This window comes from Kwoniella mangroviensis (genome assembly GCF_000507465.2).
Source record: "Kwoniella mangroviensis CBS 8507 chromosome 1 map unlocalized Ctg01, whole genome shotgun sequence".
Taxonomy (NCBI): Eukaryota; Fungi; Basidiomycota; class Tremellomycetes; order Tremellales; family Cryptococcaceae; genus Kwoniella; species Kwoniella mangrovensis.
The window spans coordinates 3959478-3981882 of NW_027062533.1; the positions used below are offsets into that span (position 1 = coordinate 3959478).

General features: G+C 44.3%; 9 protein-coding genes across 9 annotated transcripts; 4 read left to right on the plus strand and 5 right to left on the minus strand.

Moving 5' to 3' along the window:
• Nucleotides 1-295: 295 nt before the first annotated feature.
• Nucleotides 296-1513, minus strand: I203_101466 (uncharacterized protein; the record flags this gene model as incomplete). The annotated part of the gene is made up of 5 exons (XM_019148793.1): nucleotides 296-430; nucleotides 507-665; nucleotides 819-1023; nucleotides 1132-1291; nucleotides 1402-1513. The coding sequence occupies 5 exons, from the start codon at nucleotides 1511-1513 to the stop codon at nucleotides 296-298; spliced, it is 771 nt and encodes a 256-aa protein (XP_019001812.1).
• An 888-nt stretch (nucleotides 1514-2401) lies between these two features.
• On the minus strand, nucleotides 2402-4379 carry I203_101467 (uncharacterized protein; the record flags this gene model as incomplete). The annotated part of the gene is made up of 5 exons (XM_065516891.1): nucleotides 2402-3144; nucleotides 3292-3348; nucleotides 3490-3592; nucleotides 3721-3779; nucleotides 3848-4379. The coding sequence occupies 5 exons, from the start codon at nucleotides 4377-4379 to the stop codon at nucleotides 2402-2404; spliced, it is 1494 nt and encodes a 497-aa protein (XP_065373709.1).
• A 700-nt stretch (nucleotides 4380-5079) lies between these two features.
• I203_101468 (uncharacterized protein) lies at nucleotides 5080-6487 on the minus strand (the record flags this gene model as incomplete). The annotated part of the gene is made up of 8 exons (XM_019148795.1): nucleotides 5080-5281; nucleotides 5345-5425; nucleotides 5489-5604; nucleotides 5691-5743; nucleotides 5884-5984; nucleotides 6125-6170; nucleotides 6307-6325; nucleotides 6416-6487. The coding sequence occupies 8 exons, from the start codon at nucleotides 6485-6487 to the stop codon at nucleotides 5080-5082; spliced, it is 690 nt and encodes a 229-aa protein (XP_019001814.1).
• A 725-nt stretch (nucleotides 6488-7212) lies between these two features.
• On the plus strand, nucleotides 7213-8383 carry I203_101469 (uncharacterized protein; the record flags this gene model as incomplete). Its single annotated transcript, XM_019148796.1, has 5 exons — nucleotides 7213-7287; nucleotides 7348-7519; nucleotides 7581-7725; nucleotides 7792-8137; nucleotides 8198-8383. 5 exons carry the CDS (start codon nucleotides 7213-7215, stop codon nucleotides 8381-8383), a joined length of 924 nt encoding a protein of 307 aa, XP_019001815.1.
• Nucleotides 8384-8772: 389 nt separating this feature from the next.
• Nucleotides 8773-11757, plus strand: I203_101470 (uncharacterized protein; the record flags this gene model as incomplete). The annotated part of the gene is made up of 5 exons (XM_019148797.1): nucleotides 8773-8862; nucleotides 8931-9568; nucleotides 9701-9806; nucleotides 9903-10108; nucleotides 10173-11757. 5 exons carry the CDS (start codon nucleotides 8773-8775, stop codon nucleotides 11755-11757), a joined length of 2625 nt encoding a protein of 874 aa, XP_019001816.1.
• A 255-nt stretch (nucleotides 11758-12012) lies between these two features.
• I203_101471 (uncharacterized protein) lies at nucleotides 12013-12448 on the minus strand (the record flags this gene model as incomplete). The annotated part of the gene is made up of 3 exons (XM_065516892.1): nucleotides 12013-12046; nucleotides 12136-12222; nucleotides 12303-12448. 3 exons carry the CDS (start codon nucleotides 12446-12448, stop codon nucleotides 12013-12015), a joined length of 267 nt encoding a protein of 88 aa, XP_065373710.1.
• A 1047-nt stretch (nucleotides 12449-13495) lies between these two features.
• On the minus strand, nucleotides 13496-15834 carry I203_101472 (asparagine synthase (glutamine-hydrolyzing); the record flags this gene model as incomplete). Its single annotated transcript, XM_019148798.1, has 7 exons — nucleotides 13496-13864; nucleotides 13948-14098; nucleotides 14162-14264; nucleotides 14361-14660; nucleotides 14745-15270; nucleotides 15343-15494; nucleotides 15666-15834. 7 exons carry the CDS (start codon nucleotides 15832-15834, stop codon nucleotides 13496-13498), a joined length of 1770 nt encoding a protein of 589 aa, XP_019001817.1.
• A 915-nt stretch (nucleotides 15835-16749) lies between these two features.
• On the plus strand, nucleotides 16750-18590 carry I203_101473 (uncharacterized protein; the record flags this gene model as incomplete). Its single annotated transcript, XM_019148799.1, has 5 exons — nucleotides 16750-17487; nucleotides 17602-17971; nucleotides 18111-18334; nucleotides 18414-18431; nucleotides 18516-18590. 5 exons carry the CDS (start codon nucleotides 16750-16752, stop codon nucleotides 18588-18590), a joined length of 1425 nt encoding a protein of 474 aa, XP_019001818.1.
• Nucleotides 18591-19046: 456 nt separating this feature from the next.
• On the plus strand, nucleotides 19047-21147 carry I203_101474 (uncharacterized protein; the record flags this gene model as incomplete). Its single annotated transcript, XM_019148800.1, has 10 exons — nucleotides 19047-19123; nucleotides 19245-19323; nucleotides 19435-19480; nucleotides 19589-19622; nucleotides 19772-19894; nucleotides 20050-20202; nucleotides 20315-20435; nucleotides 20516-20636; nucleotides 20719-20897; nucleotides 20983-21147. The coding sequence occupies 10 exons, from the start codon at nucleotides 19047-19049 to the stop codon at nucleotides 21145-21147; spliced, it is 1098 nt and encodes a 365-aa protein (XP_019001819.1).
• Nucleotides 21148-22405: the final 1258 nt, after the last annotated feature.

Genomic DNA, 22405 nt, shown 5'->3' on the forward strand with positions numbered 1-22405 from the left:
ATAGGATACGGGAGGTACTCAATGTTCATCTCTTAGAAGGATATGCAGAAGATACGTTGCAGTAAAGAACATCGAGTGAACCTTCTGTGCGCATCTCCTATACCTCTTTCCCAGCGTAAACTACTTACAGTCGTGACCACTTAACAATACTTCATGAATTTGGCATTGTGAAGGTCAGAAACATGCATCATGTACTCTCCCAACACCCAAAACAAGTTTTTAGACAAATAAAATTATGGATAAACTTAACCAAGTTTCTTCGATGTAGATATCTATTCCTACCTGCCCCTTCATTTCATACCACATCATTAACCACTCTGGACCTTGTGTCGATATTTCCTTCTTTTGACTCTTCTTGGAGCCCAGCACCTTCCGATTTCTCAGGCCCAAAAAACCCTACGATCAGACACGAAGTTACACTGACCAGTGCCTACCACCATATCCATCCGCTATCGTCAGTCCTCACCAAATTACATCAGGTGGAAGAGACGTGACTTGCGACTCACCGTCGATGTGACCCACAACCAAATGACATTACCCAAGTCAGCGTGAAATCTAGGTCTTGAAGAACGGATATTTCGCTGTACGATGATAAGGTAGGTTATATTGCAGATCAATGCCGCCCATGTGACGATAGTGGCAGAATAGAAGATAGCAGATGTGAGCTATGATATGTAGGGTATCAAAGTTATATGAAGGTTCACATCAGCTTCTCCTGTACACTTAGCGATGTAGCAATATCACCGTAGATCCCGACGAGTCAGCTGATGAGGAGTATTGGAAAAGGCAAAGCGCAGCAAACATGTGCGCTCACTCACAATTCTTATTCTCCTAAATCTTATAGCCAGAACGAACGAAATCAAACCACAAACTACCAGACCCGTAGCTAAGAAATTTGATATCCTCCATACACCGATCTTAGCGCTCATCGCCCACAAGATGGTATCTTTTTCCTCTGATAGTGATAGAATTTGGGCATCGGGATGAAAATGAGTTCCTATGGTACATTTCGTTGGGGGACCGCTGACGCAGATGAGAGAGAATGAGGTATGCATATGTCAGTTATACGTATGAATAATGAAAAACTCAGTAGAGCTACAGTAAAGTCAAGATGAATCGTACTGCACTTACCTCAGATCATCAAACCACATACATCCTCCTGAACCGCCCAAGGATATTCTCCTTGGTATCCCATCACCTCTTCCCGGTACCAATTCCGCATGCATCAGGTCTAAGGGGTAGATGATGGCTGTTGAAAGCGATACGAGGAGCTGGAGAGTGATTGTGGTCACTTTTACAAAGGGTGCGGTCAGCTCTATCTCAACAAGCATATCACTATTTCCGCTAGTACAGCAATCCGAATGAGGACGATGGATTTTGAAGTAGATGATGATGACTTACAGATCAAGATGGATATCCCCATAAATCCAAATCGTCTCTTCCATCTTCTCTCGTCAGGTTTTTCCGTATTCTTATCAACGAGATTCCTATCCCTAACCTCGTTTTCAGTCATCTTGTTCTATCTTATGGCTACACCTCTTGCTGCTTCAATCTAAAGTCTGATGTAGAAGGGGAAGAGAGTAATGACCACCTCATACCATCTTGATACTTGTATACTTGTATAGGCAGAGCGGGACTTGTGATCATAACGGTGGTCGTAACGCCTGTCAGACGGACGTCGTGAATCAATTTGATTTGCTCTGATCTCGTTCGATCTGGTATAACGCGCAAGGTGGGGATTTGTGAGACAAGACGGTGGTCATGTCAGTCATCATCAAGGTCGTCATCAAGATCACCATCACCATCATCATCAATCCATCAACAGGGATAATCAGTACACCCATCAAACACGCCATCACCATCCCCATCACCACTACTTACCAATCAACCAACCCGATGATCAATGCGTGTGGCACTACCATTCGATTGATGGTACCTCGCCGATGACCCATCCTAACGATCACTCCAATTCGGTTCATCATCTTATATCGTACTCTTTGATCTGGAATCTATGCTTGACCTCATCTGTCTTAGATCTCTTAGAACAGGGAGCCACTGCAGTAACGTAAAGATTGGATTGGATCGGCAGGGAGTAGATCAGTTTCAGGTTTAAGGCGTATTTAACAGGTCAGGTCAAAGCTTATCTTTGATTTGAACTAACTTACAGGAAGATCAGAATTCTCTTATCGGGTCAAATCGCTCACTTTAGATCTGGCTAATGAGTGAAGTGTAATCTTTCAGACACTAATGTGTCCGGAGCGACTGATCGTCACGTACATACATACAGCGCAATAACATCAAAATGATACAACAAGTTTCGATCATACCATCAGTGACTACATTATGGTAGATGTGTAAGACAGATCCCTCAACAGCGCCCAATCCCAGTCCCAGTCCCCGATCAACGCAGCTTCACCAACCCTCCCTCAACCTTCCCACCCCTTTCCTCCACCCACCTTTCCACCTCCCCTTCATTCAACCCCAAAAACTTCACAGCCCATTCGATTGAACATGCCATATAAGCCTTTTTCAGTACCTCCCATGCTCTCTGACGTATCCGATCTTCTCCCCATGATAAAATCACCTTCTCGTACTCCGTTGTCTGGGTATTGAATAGCTGAAAATACCTGATAGGGTCAAATTGATCTGGAGATATGATTCGGGCGATGTTTACCGCCAAAGCGATTGAAGATGGGGCAACAAAGGGTGATTCTGTAGTACCATTTCGTTCTATCTGATTGAAATTCTTGAAATCATCGATATTGCTTGTAATGTCATCAAAGGGTCTATTCAATTTCTTCTTTCTAGATGATTGGGTAAGTTGATGATAATTTGACCAAAATTCATTTTCACCAATGATGACCAGTTGATAAAGTAAGAACAAGATGATGAATTCTTTCCTCCCATCTTTTTTCTTTTTCTCTTCTTCGCATATCGATAGATTGTTGAGCTGTTGATCGACTTCCTCTCCATTCTGAGAATGAGAGTGAGAATGATAGACAGACTCGGAATTGGGATTCACTTTTCCGTTGTCATATCGATTGTTCAGAGCTTTATACAACCCTGGTACCAGGCCACTTAGCGAGGATATCAATTGAGGTCGGTTGTTGGCTAAGATGGAGAATCGCGCTGATGATTCGAATACTGCCAAACACAAAACCAAAACAAAAAGAACATAAAGTCAGCTTGATCAGATCCTCATAAGTAGCTTGTCTCGGAGCACGTCAAGTTGAGATGATCAAAATTTCATCAAAAAAAAGTAAAATGAAATGGCGGAAATGGATGACTTACCCTCTATAGCGAATGTATCGATCCTTCCTGAAGCAACTACGCCTTCTCTCAATTTACCTAGATCATCATACCATAAAGTTCAGCCAGACCTCATGATAAATGTAGGTTCCTTCAGTTCAAAGATCAGAGATGGATGACATATATAACTATATGTACATGCATAAATAGGCAAAGAAAGATAGAATAGAACGGACTCACGGAAGAGTAGTACGATACTACCCAAACTTTCAATTTCATCCTTCGCCTCTGGTTTAGGAGCTTTATGGTAAGTGGTGTTGAATGTCGAGTGATGTTTTGTGATCTACAACAATACTCAAAGATATCAGTACTCATGTATGCACGTTGGTATTGGAGGATACAGGTGATCAGGGTATCGATAGTGTTTATCTAATATCTATATGGTATGATCAACGATCCAATTCAACTCACCTTCTTCTCAATGAATTCTCTATATTTCTCCTGGATCTCCCAATCTTTCAACCTATCCCCTCAAATCCAATGATGAGCTACACTCAAAGTCTAGTATCTATAAACACCACTATCACTCACAAATCACCTTCTTTTCCATCTCCTCCAGATCTACTAACACTCTGAACCAACTCGAAATCAAACTCCCCATCATCCTTATTGCTATCTAGATCGAATTTCTTGATCTTATTCAATCTCATAGGTTTGATATCCCCTGCTGGGGAAGCGAACACCCCATCATTCTTCGAAGTATTCTTCGAAGGGATAGTTGACCAGTCTTTCTTGGACGTGTAATTATATGTCGAAAGGCCAGGTCGATCATTGATCGTATATCGGGAGTACGAAGAACTATTAGGTCGTTGTTGTCGATATTGATCGTTTTGCTGTATGTTATGTGTATATGAACGATCATCCCGTGTACTCAATCTTGCATTTACATTCTCGTTGTATCCTTCAGAGTATGACCCTGATCCTGATCTTGGTCCTGGTCCTCGATCAGGTCGAACATAACTATCTGCGTTGATATCTTGCCGTCCATTCTGTGCTTCGGCCCGAGTCTGATATTGCGATTGACCATTCCGCTGACGCTGGCGAGCATGAGGTGGTTGATATCTCTGCATGACCTCTTGCTACTCACTATACACAGGTGTCCGTCAATTGACGATGGAGAATCGGTTGATTAAGATGTACAGATAAAAGACAAAGGTGGAGTTTGAAAGAGATCTCAAAAGTGTTTATCTAACTTCTATCTCTCGTATCCCAGAGATCAGTCAGGCACAACATTAACAACCACCTGGGATTCAATGTGTACAGATCCTCGAGAGCGACATTGGATCAATCTGGAATCTACGAATGACCTAATGGCAACGCTGCTCCCGCATGACTACAGCAAGGATAATGCACATGTGTATAGATCATGGGGTGAAGAGGGAAAAGAAATTCATCCATCAACAAGTTCATTAAATTAGTGTAATATAATTATCAAATCAAATTAATAGGAAACGTTTACCGTATAGAAGAGAAAGATAGTAATAAAAGTGCTATATGTATGTATAAATTTGTACGATTTTAAGAGATATCAATCAGAATGGAAAACATAAACTTGTGACGTGAAAAAATCATCCATCATATATATCCATTACGTTGAAATTACCCCATAAAACAATAATCCTTAAGAAACTAAATTGATCGAAGAGAAAAAGAAAGGATGGAATTGGAACATTTGTATGTGCCCAATATCCACTCCACGGCGTGTGATTGCAATTCCCGGAACCATTGTCCTCGTCTAGAAACTCCTCTTCAGTGATAGAGTAGAGTCGCTTAAAGGAGTAAGGCGAGACCACCAACGACGGCGAGGGCAACAGCGGGAAGAGCGACAACCTTGTTGGCAAGAGCACCGGAACCGGCGGCTGAAGCAGCGGCTGAGGCGGCAGCGGAGGTAGCAGAACCGACAGCAGAACCAGCGGCGGAAGTGACGGAACCGGCAGCGGAGGTGGCAGAACCAGCGGCTGAGGAGGCGGCACTATAACATTCATCGAGAGATTTAGCAATGTGCCTTGATGCTCAAACTGATACCATGACTTACGAGGCAGCTCGGCTGGTAGAAGCAGAGGCAGAGCCGGCAGCGGAGGTAGTTGAAGTGGTAGAGACGGCGTTGGAGACGGCACTGCGAAGGTGTTTACCTGATCAGCCGCTTCCTGAAAATCGCTGAATATTGATGTGCACTCACCTAGCGGTTCCAGAGGAAGAAACGGTAGTGGTGACGGCACCAGTGGAGACACCGCTGGTAGCGGCGGTAGTGTTCAAACAGGAGCTGGAAGAACCGGCTTGGATGGTAAGAGGGGACTGAAAGAGAAAACGGGCCACGTCAGCTAGGTCGTTCCCACATCTGTTTAAAACCCAGACGATTTCGATGAAAGTTGCATACGTACAGAGTAGGCGATGGTTCCCGTAGAATCAGTTATCTTCAAGGTGATGGAAGTACCTAGATGTGGAGAGGGAAGTGTCAGTTGATGTGTTGATGGATGCGAGAAATTTACACAATGGTGACGGGAGGTTACGACTCCCGACTGCTGCGGGAGTCGACTCGGCGTTATGTAATGAGAAATACAAAGGAAAACTCACCAGAAGCAAGGTTGACGTTCCAAGTGATGGGGGATGAGGTGAGGTTGTCATCGATGGTCTCGATGGCAGCAGCTGAAACTTGACCACCAGGGATAACGGCACTGAGTAGACCAACAGGGGTTTAAGGTCAGCGCTCGGATGTCTCATATAAACAATCAGTGAGTGACGCCAAGACTTGGTAGACGCGATTCCAAGTCTGGGCGAAGACGATCGCAACCGGAGAGGATTGTGGATGACTTACAGAATGTAAGGAGCGGTTCCCTCAGAGAAAGTGATGGAGGCGGGTTCTGAACGGATTCAAGACAGTCAGTTATGTTATGGTTACAGTTATAGTTTAGGTAACTAATGTTCGGCCGCCGATAAGAGTGATGTCCACTCTCGATCGGCGGCGAAAACTGATTGAATCGAATATTGTCTACTCACGACATTGAACGAGGGAGGGCTACATCGCGCAGACACGGTCAGCACGATATACGAGAACGGTCGAACGTGGGAGCAGGTAGAAGAGTGAAAAGGCTGGCGGGGAACTCACAGGAGTGTTGATGGTCAAACCGTAAGCTTGTCCCACGAGGGCAGCAGCGAGGATGAGGTTTTTGGAGAACATTGTGATGGGTGATTTGGTGAGATGGAATCAAGAAGGGTAGAGATTGGTGGTTTATGATAGTGGTTATGGTTGAAGAAGAGGAAAAGAAAGAAGAAGGGAAACAGATAGGTTAGGTAGGCAGGTAGGTGGCTTATTATGTAGTTTGATTGTTGGTTTGGTGAGAAACGGGTTTGGATCGGTTGAGACAGTTTGTCTGGTTGGATAAGACACCAAGACCAAAGGCACGTTATGCACATACACCCGTACAATGGAAAATCAAAAACGAAAGACCTGCGCGTCAATGCGCAGCACAGTGGTCCGTGCCCAGGGTTTGGGGATGAGCAAATTACCCGAAAGGGGAATAAACCCTTGAGGCTGTGCCTTGCCACACAATCAGTTCGTGTAAAATAGTGTAATAGCGTCAAACTGTATCATGACGACGTCGTTCCTATGATCCTATGATCCTATAATCCTATAATCCTTAGGATAGGTATCAAAAAAGTGGAGGACGTCCACCCGTGGGTCACGAGAAATTTCTATAAATTTCCAGCTAAGTCGATCTGTCTTTCTATTTTGGTACCCTGTAAAACCAGAACGAACATTACAGAACGATATCAATCAAAAATTCAGCACGCAGTAACTGCAGGATCATACTTCTTTCGATACCTCCCGTGTTTTGGAGAAACCATGAACGGGTAAACGGAAGAAAAGTCAATCACGTGTCAGATCAAGTCCGATATGGAAAGATGCAAGACATATCCAATGGACTTGAACCTTTCCCGATACCTCTGATACAAGGTGAAGTGGGATCATTCGAAACGGTCAGTAGTACAGCGTCAAGATTATAGGCGGTACTCATGAAACATGCCTTTTACTGATAGTATATAACCGATTCGATATTTCCTAACGGGACACCGATATCGTCTTTCAGACCGGATGAGGACGAGGAGCAAGACGACACTTGGACATGCTCCTGCGTAAGGGTCGATGATGATGAATTTGCCTTATGCACAGTCAGGGATAGTGATACTTGCGATTGCGTGAGTGGATTTGGTGAGTGCCAGTCGAAAACCACGAAGACTGCAACAAAATCTGATGATTGAGGTTGACATAGGCAATTTCTATACATTGCCTGATGCTGGTTTCAACCAAGTGTTGAATATCGATGCTTTACCTGAGAGACTCCCGTTGGTGGAGTGTTCACCGCAAGGCCCCTGTGCTGAACGATGTGCCAATCGACTCACTCAGCGTGGAGTGCGGTAAGTATCGACCGTCCGTCTGATACTTCGCTGTATGAATGTTCACTAACGACAAACAACTAATAGTCTACCATTGATGGTTAAGCAGTCTTCATCAGGTATAGGTCATGGTCTATTTTACTCGCCTCCTTCTGGAAGATCGATCTTACCTAAAGGAAGCTTTATATCTCTCTACGCTGGAGAATACCTTACGAGTCCTCAAGCCCATCTTAGATGGGTCAGTCAATTGGTAGATAGCAAAGTAGGAGAAGGCAATTACATACTTTCTTTGAAATTACCGGACGAGTTATGGCATATAGATCCAAGGTATAAAGGTAACATCGGAAGGTTTCTCAATCATTCTTGTGAGCCGAACTGTGTGATACAGGTTGTTGATTGGGGAATGGACAGTCTGCCTAGAGCAGCTATATTTGTAAGTTTACATCATCCCTTTCATTACAAAATAAGCTGATAGAAGGCGATGTACAACCAGACGAAGAGGGATATAAAGTATGGAGAGGAATTGTCCTTCGACTATGCCAATGCTTCTGGCTCGACCGAGTTGGCCTTGACATTGGAGAAAGAGAGTCATCACGAGCAGCATGGAAAAAAACGAACAAAGTGTCTATGTAATAGTACTCAATGTAGAGGTTGGATGCCATTCGATGAGTCTTTGTAGAGTATTCTAATGTATTGATTGTACGGTTACATGAGTGGTAGCGGTCTTTTGTCAACAAGCGGTGCCTGAGTGACCGCGTCAACCACATCCAGATTACACTTTCATGTTCGCTATCTCTCACTCTTCATACCTTCTTCATCTTCATCTTCTTCCGCTTCGTCCACTGGTCTTGGAGTCTTGAGGCAGATTGTATCCACTTGAACAAGCGACGGATCACGTAAGGCCCTTCTTGATTATCGTGTGAACGGTCAGCCAATGAATTCATCTGGTCCACCTCTTGAATCGATTACTCCTACTTAAAAGTGAAAATCAACCATAGTTCTCACTCCCATATATACATCGACCGTACTTCTTCCAGGACATCGCCACCTTACATCAATCCTTGCATGATGGAGAATCCATTGTATGGTCATTCGGTTTTATTTGCGGAAGGTCAATTCGCAGATGAGGTCAAAGACATTCTGAGTGACAGAATAATCGTGAGTTTTGTCAGAATATACTCAATTAAATGTGTACATACTGACAGGTCATCGACTCCCCTCCTCAGGAATTAGGTGGTCAGGTCACTTTCCAGCGAGAAGGCTCCACGATCCTACTTGCCAACCCCGCTCATCCCTCCTACAAACAAGAGATCGACCATATCTCCTTTCTCCAAAAAACCTATCCTGAAATCCTTCAACCAGATATCAAACCCTATCATTGGATTGCCAACATATATTATTTGGAAAAAATCCTGCCTGTAGAAGATTTACCAATCGTATCGCCTATTTTCGTTCATCCGTCAAAGATAGAAGATCATCGACCTATCAAAGCATGGGTCTCAGTCAATGTGACGAGAGAACAAGACGAAACTCCCGTGCAAGCTCGCGATAACCTTACAGTCAAGCTTGAATGCGCAGGTGCGGTCAGCGTTACCAGGAGGGCATCAGCGGATCTGCTAATAGTGGATGAATCGAGTGATTTCGCTAAGAAAGTCAAAGCAGAGAAAGAGAAGAATAATAGAACATGGCAGAGAATCGTAGAAAGAGATTGGGTGGATGATTGTTTGAAGAAGAAGAGACTTGACTGGAGGATAACGAATAGCAATACAGGAGGAGATAGTGATAATGAGAGTTTTGTAGAGGATGATACGGCATTGAAAAAGGGAAAAGATGGAGGTAAAGGTCCTGGAAGACCGGCCGGAGGGTGAGTACTTAACCTCATTAGCCCACAGTGTCGAATACTGCTGGCCTCTCATATCTTATATGACAATACTTGTGGTACACTTCTATATTGTTTCTAGAACACGAGCAATACTGATAGTAGAACCCCTCCCAGTCAAAGAGTAGACTATACCCCGCAAGATGACGATTTCCTATGTCGGTACTTGGCAGCTCATTATCCGTCGGGTGCATGGAGCAGTCGAAAGACATATGAGAGTTTGGTAGGTTGGCTTCCTTCCATCTCCTCTCCGGCCCTACTAACATCCCCGCGAGTCTTCCTGTCAGTCTGATTGGACTGACTATGTCTCACGATCCAGGTATCATCAGTCAACTACTCTCTGGCAGATCGTCATACGCCTCAATCATGGCACGAGAGATACAGAAAGAATTCCATCCAGTTTGAAAAGCGGGTCAGAGGATACATCAGAGATGAGATTGATATAACACTGAAGACTAGGTTGGAAAGGGAAAGAGCCAAACCGAAATCGGCGAAAACTGCTGAGAGTCAGATCGCGGTTAATGAGTGAGATAGCTTATTCCGCTTTTCATGAAATTCGGATAGACCTGACAATCTGCAACTTCCACAGTGACCATACGACATCTCGAGTCATTGAAGCTGGACCATCCCGTACTAATGGACAGGTACCAATCGCATCTCCATCACGAGCTCGGCAGGGAAAGAAGAAACTTGTACAATCAGATGATGAAGATTCGGTCCCGCCTGCTCAAGCATCTAGCAAGGGAAAGGAAGCCCAGTCTACGGGGAGTGCAATCTCAGATGATAATCACGTGACACCTGAAGCAGGACGATCTGTTGCTGCATCATCCACTGCGACAACTGCAATACCAGCATCGGAGAACGGACCGCCTGAGACCGGCAATGGAGAACTCGGGCCGTCACACATGCCTACCGCCGATCCGCCTGAGCAGGTTGCCATCGCTGAGAATGAAAATCAAAGCCTATTGAGAGACCTGATGCCTAGTGGAAGCCAATTACCGTCGACGACCCCTGCTGGGCGAGGTGAAGATGGAAGCTCGAGGGCAGGAGAGGTCGAAGAGAATCTTGATGACAAGAAGATATCCGAGGATGACAGGACAGAGAAAAACGCCTCGACCGTCTCTCGCAACGAATCAATCACCGAGACAAATGAGGATGAAGAGAGTCAAACAGGAGAAGCTACGCAAGCTATATTAGCTGATTTCGCCAAAGCGCAACAAGCCGCAACACAACAAAGGGCAAACAAACCTGAAAGAGACCAAATTGCTCTTACGCCTACGAAAACTTTCAGAGTTGACGGAAAAGAGACAACAATTCTACTGCCTAAAATTGATGTCGCATCATCTGTACCCAAGCCATCAAATGGCAATCTCACCCCTGAGCGACAACCCCCAATGGCCCAGAATACCCAATCTTCACCTATCAATATCGTTCTCAGTCCACCTAAACGATCTCTCCAAGCCGCTTCATCTGCTCCTTTGGAAATTGGCGGCATCTCACCGAGTAATACCACCGCAAAGTCGATTTCTCTTCAGCTAGAAGGGGACATTCGAGCTGTAGCAGTCGAACAAGGGACATCTCGACCTACTACCACTGCCAAAGCAATCGAAGCTGGACCTTCCGCCGCTCAACTCACCACCTCCCAACGTATCGATCAACCGCCAGAAACACCTACATCGACATCGACAAGCAGGAGTAAACGAAAGTCTCTTTTGCATGATCATCTGATTGCGTCCGCTTCGAAACGCTCTCGACGGCGTGAGACATCAGATCGACATTCTCGTGGACATAGACAGATTGTTATCGATGACGAAGATGAAACTGAACCCGATATGGTATTTAGAGAAACGTCTATCCCACCACGACCAGATAGAATCACCCCATCAATCCCGTCTTCACCTGTTCCTGATTCACAGCGACCTGCGATGAGAGAACCTAGTCCGCCTCTGAGTAATGCGGAAAAACACGAGAAAGCTTTGAGCGGCAAAGCATTGATGGAAAGGAGTATACAAGCTTATAAAGATAGGATAGTAAGTCTGGCGAAGAGGTATGGAATGACGACCAGAGAGATCATAGCATTTATCAATAATGGGAGTGGAAGTGGGAAGAAGTCGAGGAATGGTGGAGAGAGGTATTGGGAAGAGATTGAAAGGGGTTTAAGGGAGAGGCAGTGAAGTGATGTCTGACTAGGCCGAGAAGTGGATTCATGTGGTATTTCATTATAAGGTTCATGATTTTCCTTGTTCAAGTAAGGGATACCTTTCTGTCGAAAAGAACTGATCTACTGTAATAAGATTTGGATATGGATAGTACGATTGGTGGACGATATGACGATGTATAACGAATGTTCATGTCTTCAGCATACCTTTGTTTGAACAACATACAGCACATGTACTGAGAGTACTAAAGGTCGACTTGGTTTGATAACATTACTTGGCGGAAGCTCTATGCACATCACTGGTGCTGTACCCCAAAATTAATCAGTGATATCTAAGTAAGACGGTCTTCATGATAGACCGGTGATAGATAAGAGGAAGTATAGCGGAATTCACCTTGTTCCACCATGAGTTGATCCAGGATGTTCTTCCCAATCGGTATAACATGTAGACGGATCAATTTTGGAGCATCTGTCGCAAAGGCTAAGATATGTAAGACAAAAAAAACTGTTAGCAGATGCCGTGGTACTATTTTGATAACCATTTGCAGGATAGATACTCACTCTGTTTCCGAATTAGAGGTCTTACAATCCTCGTTCGCGTCAGAACAAGGTGTGCAACTCGCCCATGCGAAATGAGATTCGACGACTACATTCGTGTGAGCCGTCGGAGTGGTGTCTGCTTGACTCGTGTTGATCTCAGAAGACATGTTTGATTGGTTTGATATGAGGGATACTCGTAGCAGGTAACAGATCGGTATGAGGGAAAGACTGTATACCGTAGTTAAGTGTGCTGTAATACGGTATATATATATTTATAATACATATTGTTTTCCCAAGAAAAGTCAAACTATGTCATCCTCTCATGGAATATTTCATGCAGTGAGTAAATTATATCTTTCGAGTCAGATCTCCACACTCGATTATGGGGATTTATTGTCTTACAGCGAAGTCACTCCTTTTAGATCAGATATCTGATCATGTCAGGATATGTGGAACTCATGCCAGTCTTTGGAATGTGAGACGGTACGAATACAGTTCACTCCTTGGGTCGTTTCACGCCCCTTTGATGACACGATACTGACGGTCAAGGTAAGATGACAACGGACGTCCCGTCTCGATTCGATAATGACATGTACAATATTGTGCGATAGGTCTAGGGGTGATTGTGGAATGTGGCACCTACCGTGCAGTAGAAACTGTATAATAAGTGCAGGAGACCTTGGAAGAAGGCTACTACAGTACTTCTTACAGGGACAAAGGTGAGATTGAGAACGAGTGCCATCAGGATCTGGATTCGATACTTGAAGAATCGGGTTCATGTTGACTCATGTAGATTATATAAAAGTTCTGTTTCGAGTTTGCAAGCAAGCATCCTTGCGTACTGACTACTCGCCTGAATACTTATCGCAACTTCATCTGATTTCATGTATATAGCTGAACAATTATATCGCCTGTCTTTGCCGGCTATACACCCATACAGCAGACAGGCATCCTACAAAGCTGACCTGTCTATACATATTACAGCCGATCCCAATGGACTTGATGGAATGAACACTCAAGATGCTTTTTTCAGGCTGTTCCTATACCCGGGAATTCGATGTTTAGTATTACAAGCGAGATCAAGCTCAATTTGACTCTTACGCAAAGATGCATCCTCGCCCTATAGATGGAAATGCATGTCATGTGAAATTCTATGAGTACGAACCGATCATATGCTCAAAACCCCTTCACTCTTCCATAGCCTGAGACCTTGTTTAAGCTTTGTTCTCGTAGGCGGCGGTATGGATCGACACAGCTCTTCCAGAAGGATCGCTCGATACACCCCATTCCTGTTTGGGGATCCATCTCACAGCTGTAGAGGCAGCAGCTTTTGTCGGGAAGTGATGTTCGAAAATCTCCCTGATCCAATAAGCTTCTTTGGTGTCAGGTGTCGATTCAGGGAATCGTTCGGCTCTCTTGGCGAAAGCCTCATCAGAGACAACCGAGGCAGCATGATCTTTCATGCCGTCGATCCAGGAGTATCCGACACCGTCAGAGAACTGTTCTTTCTGTCTCCATAAGATAGAATCGGGCAAGTAGGCTTTACCGTCTGGTGCACAATCGAATGCCTTTCGGATGATGTACTGCAGATATAACAAGCGAACATGTTAGCTAGATCTTCCAGATGATGTAACATGGTCACAAACAGGGAAAGGGAAAAACCCACCTTCTCCATCTTAGGTCGCCCATCAGCATCAACCTCTTGGTGTGTACCCTTGGAGAACATCTTGTATTTGGCATCGACGTTCATGGAGACTTCGAGGAATTGTTTGTCGAGGAATGGTACTCGAGCTTCGAGACCCCAAGCCATGGTTGATCTGTAAAAATGATCATGTGATCAGTCGAGATGGCTTATCATGCAACATGACATGATGACTCACTTGTTAGCTCGAAGACAATCAGCAGTGTGCAAGTTCTTCACTCGCTTGACCAACTCTTCGTGGAAGTCCTTTGCGTTGGGCGCAGCGTGGAAGTAGAGGTAACCTATACAGTAATTCAAAGAATTCAGTTTCTGCGATTCTTTCACCTTGGCTTGAGAGTCATGTGGGTGCTTGATTGACCATGTGGAGATAGACTCACCACCGAAGATCTCGTCCGAACCTTCACCACTCAAGACCATCTTCACACCCATAGCTTTGATCTTTCTAGATAACAAGTACATAGGGGTGGAAGCTCTGACAGTGGTGACATCAAAAGTTTCAAGGTGATAGATGACTTCAGGGATGGCGTCAAGACCTTCTTCCAAGGTGAAAGTGTATTCGTGGTGGACAGTACCCAAGAAATCGGCGGCTTTCTTTGCAGCGATCAAATCTGGGGCACCTGGGAGACCGATAGCGAAAGAGTGGAGCTGTGGCCATGAAGCAAGGGGTTTTTCGTCGCCTACAAGTAGTGGGAGCATTTACGTTAGCATGGATTAGAAACGTCTATGATAGAGGCAAACGAAAGGAATGGAGGGATACTCACCGACCCATTTACCATCAGCTATAGCTTGTTTCCTCTCTCTTCTGAATTTCTCATGTTCCTCAGCCAACTTGTCGGTTTCTCTGGCAGCGATGGAAGCTATCAAACTCGAATCCAAACCACCTGAAAGTAATACACCGTATGGCACTTCAGACATCAACCTCTTCCTCACGGCGGCTTCTAATGTTTCTCTTAACAACTTGTAGTCTACTTCACCGTGGGGGATGACACCCTTATCGCCATCCCACCAAGTAGGTTTGTAATACCTTTCTAATTGTTTGGTTTTCGAGTCGTAGAAGTGTCCGGGAGGGAAGGAAATCAAGTTATCGCATTCTTCGTGGATCGCCTTGAGCTCTGAAGAGAAGTAGATTGTATCAGGTGAAGAAGAGTGGTAACCCATGTATAAGGTGGTGATACCGATTGGATCCCTAGCGGCGATAAGTCGAGGTGGTTCGACGGATTTGTCCAATAATACGAATGAGAACATTCCATCGAGCATTACGCAAAGTCCAGTATCGTGTTCTCGGTACTGTAGTGGCAAAGAAATCAGATGTCAACATGGTGCGGATGATAAAAAGTCTGGTGTGAGTGTGATACTTACCAAGTGCATGATGACTTCACAATCGGAATGAGTCTTGAATACGGCATCTTGGTTTTTGAGTCCCTTTCTCAAGGCGACGTGGTTGTAAATTTCTCCGTTGACGGCGAGTACGAGTTGGTCGTCTTCGCTGACGAGGGGTTGGGCACCGGTGTCTGGCGGGTGGAAGATGATTAGCAAGTGACCGAGTATTGGTAGATATATAGAGGAGGGTAGGGGTGCAGATATGGTAGTAATGCAGATATATGTTATACATAGTAGTATTCCCCCATCCCACCCCTAGCTACCGTAGCAAGAGTAAAACTGCCTTGCAAGAGTAAACTCACCAACCCCCACAATTGCCAATCTCTCATGCACCATGATCGTATCCTTCGCCATATAACATCCCGACCAGTCCGGTCCCCTGTGTCTCTGCTTCTTCGAACACGCTATAGCCCTGGGCCTATAGGATGCCAAATCGCCTTGTCTGTTGAAACAACAGAATATACCGCACATCTTGAAATAGGAGATTATCAGGGGGATGAGTAAAGTGAGGTCTGGTTGAACGTTGCTGAGATGGATTTGTATCTTAAGGTAGAATGATCAGTGCACCTGATTATGGTGTTTTGTCGAGTCGAGATGAGATATATGTCTTAATTATCAAAAGATAAGAGAATGGAAACGAGTTGAGTTATTTTGAAGTGTTCTCGAATGTCAACCGAGCTCTCCGACTTTTTTCTGTTCATAGGATTGGATTGGATTGGATTTTGATCCGTGTATGCCTAAGATTATCAGACCCTGAAACAGCCAGTTGGTCGACTCGAATTCGTTCCCGGGACATCCGATAGAACCGCATATCAAAGCCACGTCATTGTAGCTCATGGGCGGTTAAACGAGTACTCTTATCAACCGGTCCTCATCATGCCCATGTCTCTGTCCCTCTGTTATCTTATACCAGATGCAGTACATCCATATGCATCGATGTCTATGTCGCAGTGTGTAGCAGTGACCCACTGCTAATCCTAGTGCATCAGTGACTGTCCGCACGAACAAAGGATGAAATGGGTTCTTTTGTATATCTATGTACTCTATACCTTCCCGATGAGGTAATTAATCACGGTAAGAGCGGCGGTAACTGATGCTACTTCGTCATGAGATAGACGATCGCAATCACAACCACAATCATAATCAGTCCTCTTGACTCCACCATTCGATTGTTGTACGTTAACAGACCTCACCTGATCATTCCTCATCAACTCACTTCTCACTGCTCATCACATAAGAACCAGCATCAAGCAGATAACCTACGGGATATCTGGATATCTGATATCTACATACACACCAACAGTAGTGACCACGCCAAGACCCCCATATCATTCTCTTATCAGATTAAACCCTACTCACCCACCCTACATATGACAATCCAACAATATGCCAACCGAATCAACACCTTCCATTTCCCTGCCTTCAACCAACCCCTTGTCATTATCGCAGGGGGTCATTAAATGTTCTATATGTGGGAATGGGAATTTGATCAGTGGTTCATCGACCAATACAAGTACGAACGAAGGGATAGTGGTTCTGAGTGATCCGATAGAGAGGATTTGCGGTAGATGTGTGAATGCTAGGAGGATCGGCACTGCCGTCGAGGTAGATACATTCGAACTGAACCGGGAGGAGGATAAACTTAACATTTCGGGTATCGATCAAGGAGTAGATCTAGGATCAAGCTTAGGATTAGGATTGGGATTGAGAGGGATAGATCTGAACGAAAGATCGGAAAGTTCAATTTCGAATGATACCGATACCCAAGAAGACTCATCAAGGGAATCTACCCCTTCTGATTCATCTACAAGGAGATGTGAAGAGGAAAATAGTACACCTCCTCGAAATCGATTAGACAACTTATCAAGATCTCTTCCAACACATCATCCCAGACCTTGGAAAACTACCCTCAACCCCATCAGGACGGAGCCTTCCATCCCTCCTACACCCGAATGTACCACTTCCCTCAATGTACAAGAGGATGAAAGACCACCTAATCCTCTGTTGGATCTCACGAAAGCGAGAGTACCTTCCATCGGCCGAGGGGCTCTGTACCCTGGAAGTATATTTAGAGGTACTCAGACGAGTGGGAGGAGTGCATACGAGGTTGAGATTCAGTTTGTTGTGAGTGTAGACCCTTCCCTCTCATACCTACACACCAATGATAAGGATATCCCCATCTATTCTCAACATCTATGGTCTATGATAAAATCTGATACAGTTGTTCATATATGACAGGACGTAAACTTCGCCGAATCTAGCGTATCAGGCTATCTATCCATCTCCCACTTGACCGATTCTTACCCACATCTCACAACATATTTCGACGGTGAGATCATAGGAAACAAATATGGATTCATCACTGGTTCAAGGTACGGTGCGACGGAACATGACGATATGAGACATTGGGGACGGTTCGAACAATTTAGAAGACCGTCCACGAGAATGGACCTCCTTAAACCGGAATTGTGCTTTAGGGATCCCCTGCCTGACAAATCAATGGGTGAGATCAGGTCGAGGGAAAGGGATTTTGTGTTTTTGAGAATTAAAGAGAAATTTTTGGTGCCGGATCATAAAGTTAGAGATATCAGTGGAGCGAGTTTTGCCGGTGAGTTTTGGCTTTCGCTTTGATCTGTTCAGATCTTTGTTGCGAGACTTTCCTAAGATTTTATCTCCATTACGATACCGGTTCGTCTTCATATCATGCATGGCTAACAAGTTCGTCCTTTCCCACGTTATCGTCATAGGCTTCTACTACGCATTAGTGGATCTATCACCCCCCTCTGCACCTATCGAACCTTCTACCCCCACTTCCCCCTCCACACCTAAAACGCCCTTCGGTCCACCTGCACCCATCATCATTCGACGGGGATCAAGTCAAGCGAATGTCAGACCTGATGGAACTAGGAGAAGGGAAAGTTCAAGTAGGTTGAGGGATGTCCCTGTCAGAGGGGAAGCTACGATTCGAGGGGTGAGTGAATCAGTCTATCCTTTAATATGAATGAGTTGTACTGATGGTTGGATTTTGACTTTGGTGGGTGTAATATCAGTACTATTTCCATTCTCTTGTAAGTAACCTTGAACATTGAACAAGTTATTTCATTTAGGATGCAAGTTTGCTGATATTTGTTTGTTCATACTTCTGATCGCAGAACCAAGAACCTTTCCAAGAATTATTTCTATCCCATGTACCTCAAAGAAGTAGCAGCACGTTCGAGTTCAGATAACTTCTTAGGCTCACCCCTTCCTACGTTCACTTGTACAATATCAGTTGTACGGATTCCATTGTATAATTCTGTACAGTCACTTGTCTCAATGTTGTTCTCTCATTTTATCCCTCTCTCTCTCGTCTTGTACCTTTTTTTCCCTTAAATAGTATCTATCCATTCCAACCTCCTTCTGTTCGAGTGACTGATCTCCTCTTCATGATATGAACGATGCATCTTCCTCTAACTTTCCCAACTATGCATGCACTTGTTCCAAATGAGATTAACAATCCCAGATCTAATGTAATCTAATGTACTGTGATGACGCGCTTGAGATGAGTCGAGGTTGACGCGACTGCTTCGATCGGTAACTCTACTGATAGGTTATGAACAATTTCAATCTTTCCTCCTCTTCCTCTTCCATCTCTTGGTCACATTCACATAAAACTTGACACCTTCAGTTCAGCTACTAGCAATATGACTACCTTCGCACCCAGACCTGTAGGTGGTCAATCAGCTGTAGATCCAAAACATCAACCATGGGTAGAGAAATAGTGAGTTCGAGTTCGAGTTCGAGTTTGAAGTCGATCCTACCTTGATCTCATCGTTGGGAACTTGACATGACTCGACTGTATCGTACTCCATCTGACACTGTGTGCTATCTCCCACCACCAGCCGACCAAAGACAATAGACGATGTGTCTTCACAGGAACATACGGTAGCAGTACTGAGGAAAGCTTTAGCTTCTACTAATGTGAGTCGAGTTGTGGTCTAACGTTCAACCGATACTATTAGAGAAGGGTATTGCGATCCTTAACGATTTGACTGTGTGGCATTGCTGATCAATGGGATGATGGGACGATAGCTACCTCATATGTTATTCTATGGTCCACCAGGTACGGGAAAAACAAGTAAGTGGATATTCCTTCCTTTGGTTGATTTTATCGCATCATCCTTTATTGTGTTGTGCAATAAGAATCCCTCTGAGAGGTATGAAAGTACTAATTCATCATTCGTAGGTACGATCTTAGCACTTGCAAGACAACTTTACGGGTAAATGCTGCTCCCTTCATCACACTGTTATCTCGATTTCCCATTCTCCTGCCTTGTGATTTTATGTGCTGATCTAACAAGTCAACCCTTCCTCCTTGATTATTCAACCTTTATACAATTCTATGCTTCCCTGAATGTCAACGGCACAGCCCTGATCTCTTCCGAGCGAGAGTACTGGAACTGAACGCATCGGACGAAAGAGGTATTTCAGTCGTGAGAGAGAAGATCAAGACGTTTGCCAGAGAAACACCAAGACATGTTGGTAAATCATCGTGAGTCGTAATCTCCATTCTCATCTTTCACTTCACAATTGTAAGAAGCGGACAATCATAAATCTCATCTGGCTATTATCGTCTTATGCGACTCAGTCTCAGATCAGCAGACATGAAAATTCCATCCGAGCTGATCAATGATTTTTCAATCGTAGTGACGGCAAGACATACCCTTCTCCACCTTATAAACTTATCATCCTGGATGAAGCAGACTCGATGACTCAGGATGCTCAATCGGCTCTGAGAAGAATTATGGAAACGTATTCGAGAATCACGAGGTTCTGTCTGGTGTGTAATTACGTGACAAGGTGAGTTGGGATGTATGTCCTCGAGAATCGAATTCATCCCATTCCAATCTGAGACGCAAAGTTCTCGACTATTTTCGTATGCTGACCTCTTCTACTTTTTCCGGTTTTGCAGAATCATCGAACCCCTCGCTTCAAGATGTAGTAAATTCCGATTCCGACCTCTTGCCCAATCTAGTACCCAAGCTAGAATAGAGATGATAGCTGAGAATGAAGGTGTACGAGCTGAAGACGGGGTGAGTTATGGTCTGCTCAACATAATGTTGGAAAGATACCTTTGTCAATGCTGACATTTACTACTTTTGGATGTAAATAGGTATTACCACTTATACTTGAACTGGCGGGAGGCGATTTACGAAAAGCCATAACGTATCTACAGACTGCACAGAGGTTACATGGTGCGACTGAACCTCCTACGCCTATAACGGCTTTGTCTAGTGAGTACAATGACCAATCCTTCAATGCCAAACATATCTCATGAACCTAGATTGACATGTACAATGCTGATGTCTGATATAGTCCACGAAATATCCGGAGTGGTACCTGATGATCTCATCACGCATCTCCTGAGCGTGATGGGAGTCGATAAAGAGCAAGGGATCGATCTGACCTTGGGTCAAGATGGTTTCGAAGGTGTGCGAACGGCTGTGAAGAGAGTTGGAAGGGAAGGTTGGAGTGCTGGGCAGGTCTTAGAACAGGTGAGTGCAAAGGTAGAGGATGAAGTTCAACTTGGAAGGACTCCCTCCCTATTGCGTCGAATCAGATACTGATGTGATATCGTAGATACATGACGCTCTCATTCCGTTACCTACCATACCGGCCTTACCGAAGAGTCTAGCCGCTATGGCCATAGCAGAATGTGATAAGGGATTATGCGAAGGTGGTGATGAGGAGTTACAATTGCTGGAATGTTGTCTGAGGATCAAAGATGCTATGGGCAAGCAGTGACATGTATATTGAAACCATAGTCATAGGTATTATTCGGACTATGATGCTCTACCCCACATCATGATTGGGGGAAGATACAGTACATCAAAATCACGTATTCGGTAGATTGTCCTCCGTATCTGTAGATCACCGAGAACACGATATACTGTATACATCACGTATTATGTATTATGTTACACACATTTGGTCCATCCCGTTTAAGCCACGACGGGATACTTTTGTAACGTCCATGAATCAGATCACCTGACTTGACACGAAGGGAAATCAGAGAACAGTAAAATGTTATGAGAACATTACATTACAACCGCTACTATTGACGCGTTGGGATGGGTACTCAACAGAAATCGCCGTCCACCATCTAGTGGCGAAACTGGTTTATTACTGTATTGGGGAATATCGGTAAATATGAATGGGAATTGATTGGTCTTGTACCTTTTTTTCCTAATTCTCTGTTGTTGTTACTGCTCTGTTGCTCTGACGTTGTGCACTGTGGTCGCTGACTCGCAGAGGAGGCAGTTGGCTAGTCTGTTGGTTGGATTCATTACACAAAACTCTCTTTTCTCTTTTCCATTCCTCTTTCCTTCCCATCAACAACCACCCCCATCAACGCAGTCTTCCATACCAAGGAGAAGAAGTCCGCCTTCGGGTGTTCTTTTTGTGCCTTCACCTACGCTATCTGCCATCTCGCTGTGTAAAATCATTCTCTCAGACGGTAACCAGTGAGAGTCGTATCGATATCATTCGGACGATCCGGTAAATAAATAAATCGCTCAAATCTATCAACAACCGTCAACAATTTTAATAGCAGTATACTCACATTGGTGTGACAAAGCAAAGCAAAGGAAGAAACATTAGATTGTTAATTGTTTCATCATTCGTCTTTGGGTCTTTGTGACAAAACAAACAAGGTCTGTGCCGAACGCCTCTTCAATACACAACCACAATAGCAACAGGAGAAAGAAGCAGAGAAAAGCTGTGAATCATAAACAAGATAGAATCGTCATAGTCAACTAAAGTAAAAGCAGTTTGGTTAGCTTGGTTCATAAAGTTCATAAAGATAAAACAAATCCTATTCATTCGACGAGATCCAACTTTATCGACCATTCAATATCCCCTCGAACCAAATTGTTATATTCATACTCAATACTCAATCCAACATCTATAATAAAATACCTCACTTCAATCGAAACTCCCTTATCACCTGTTACTCTTTTCACTCTTTTATTCTGTCGATCAATCAACGATCACCCCATCCCCC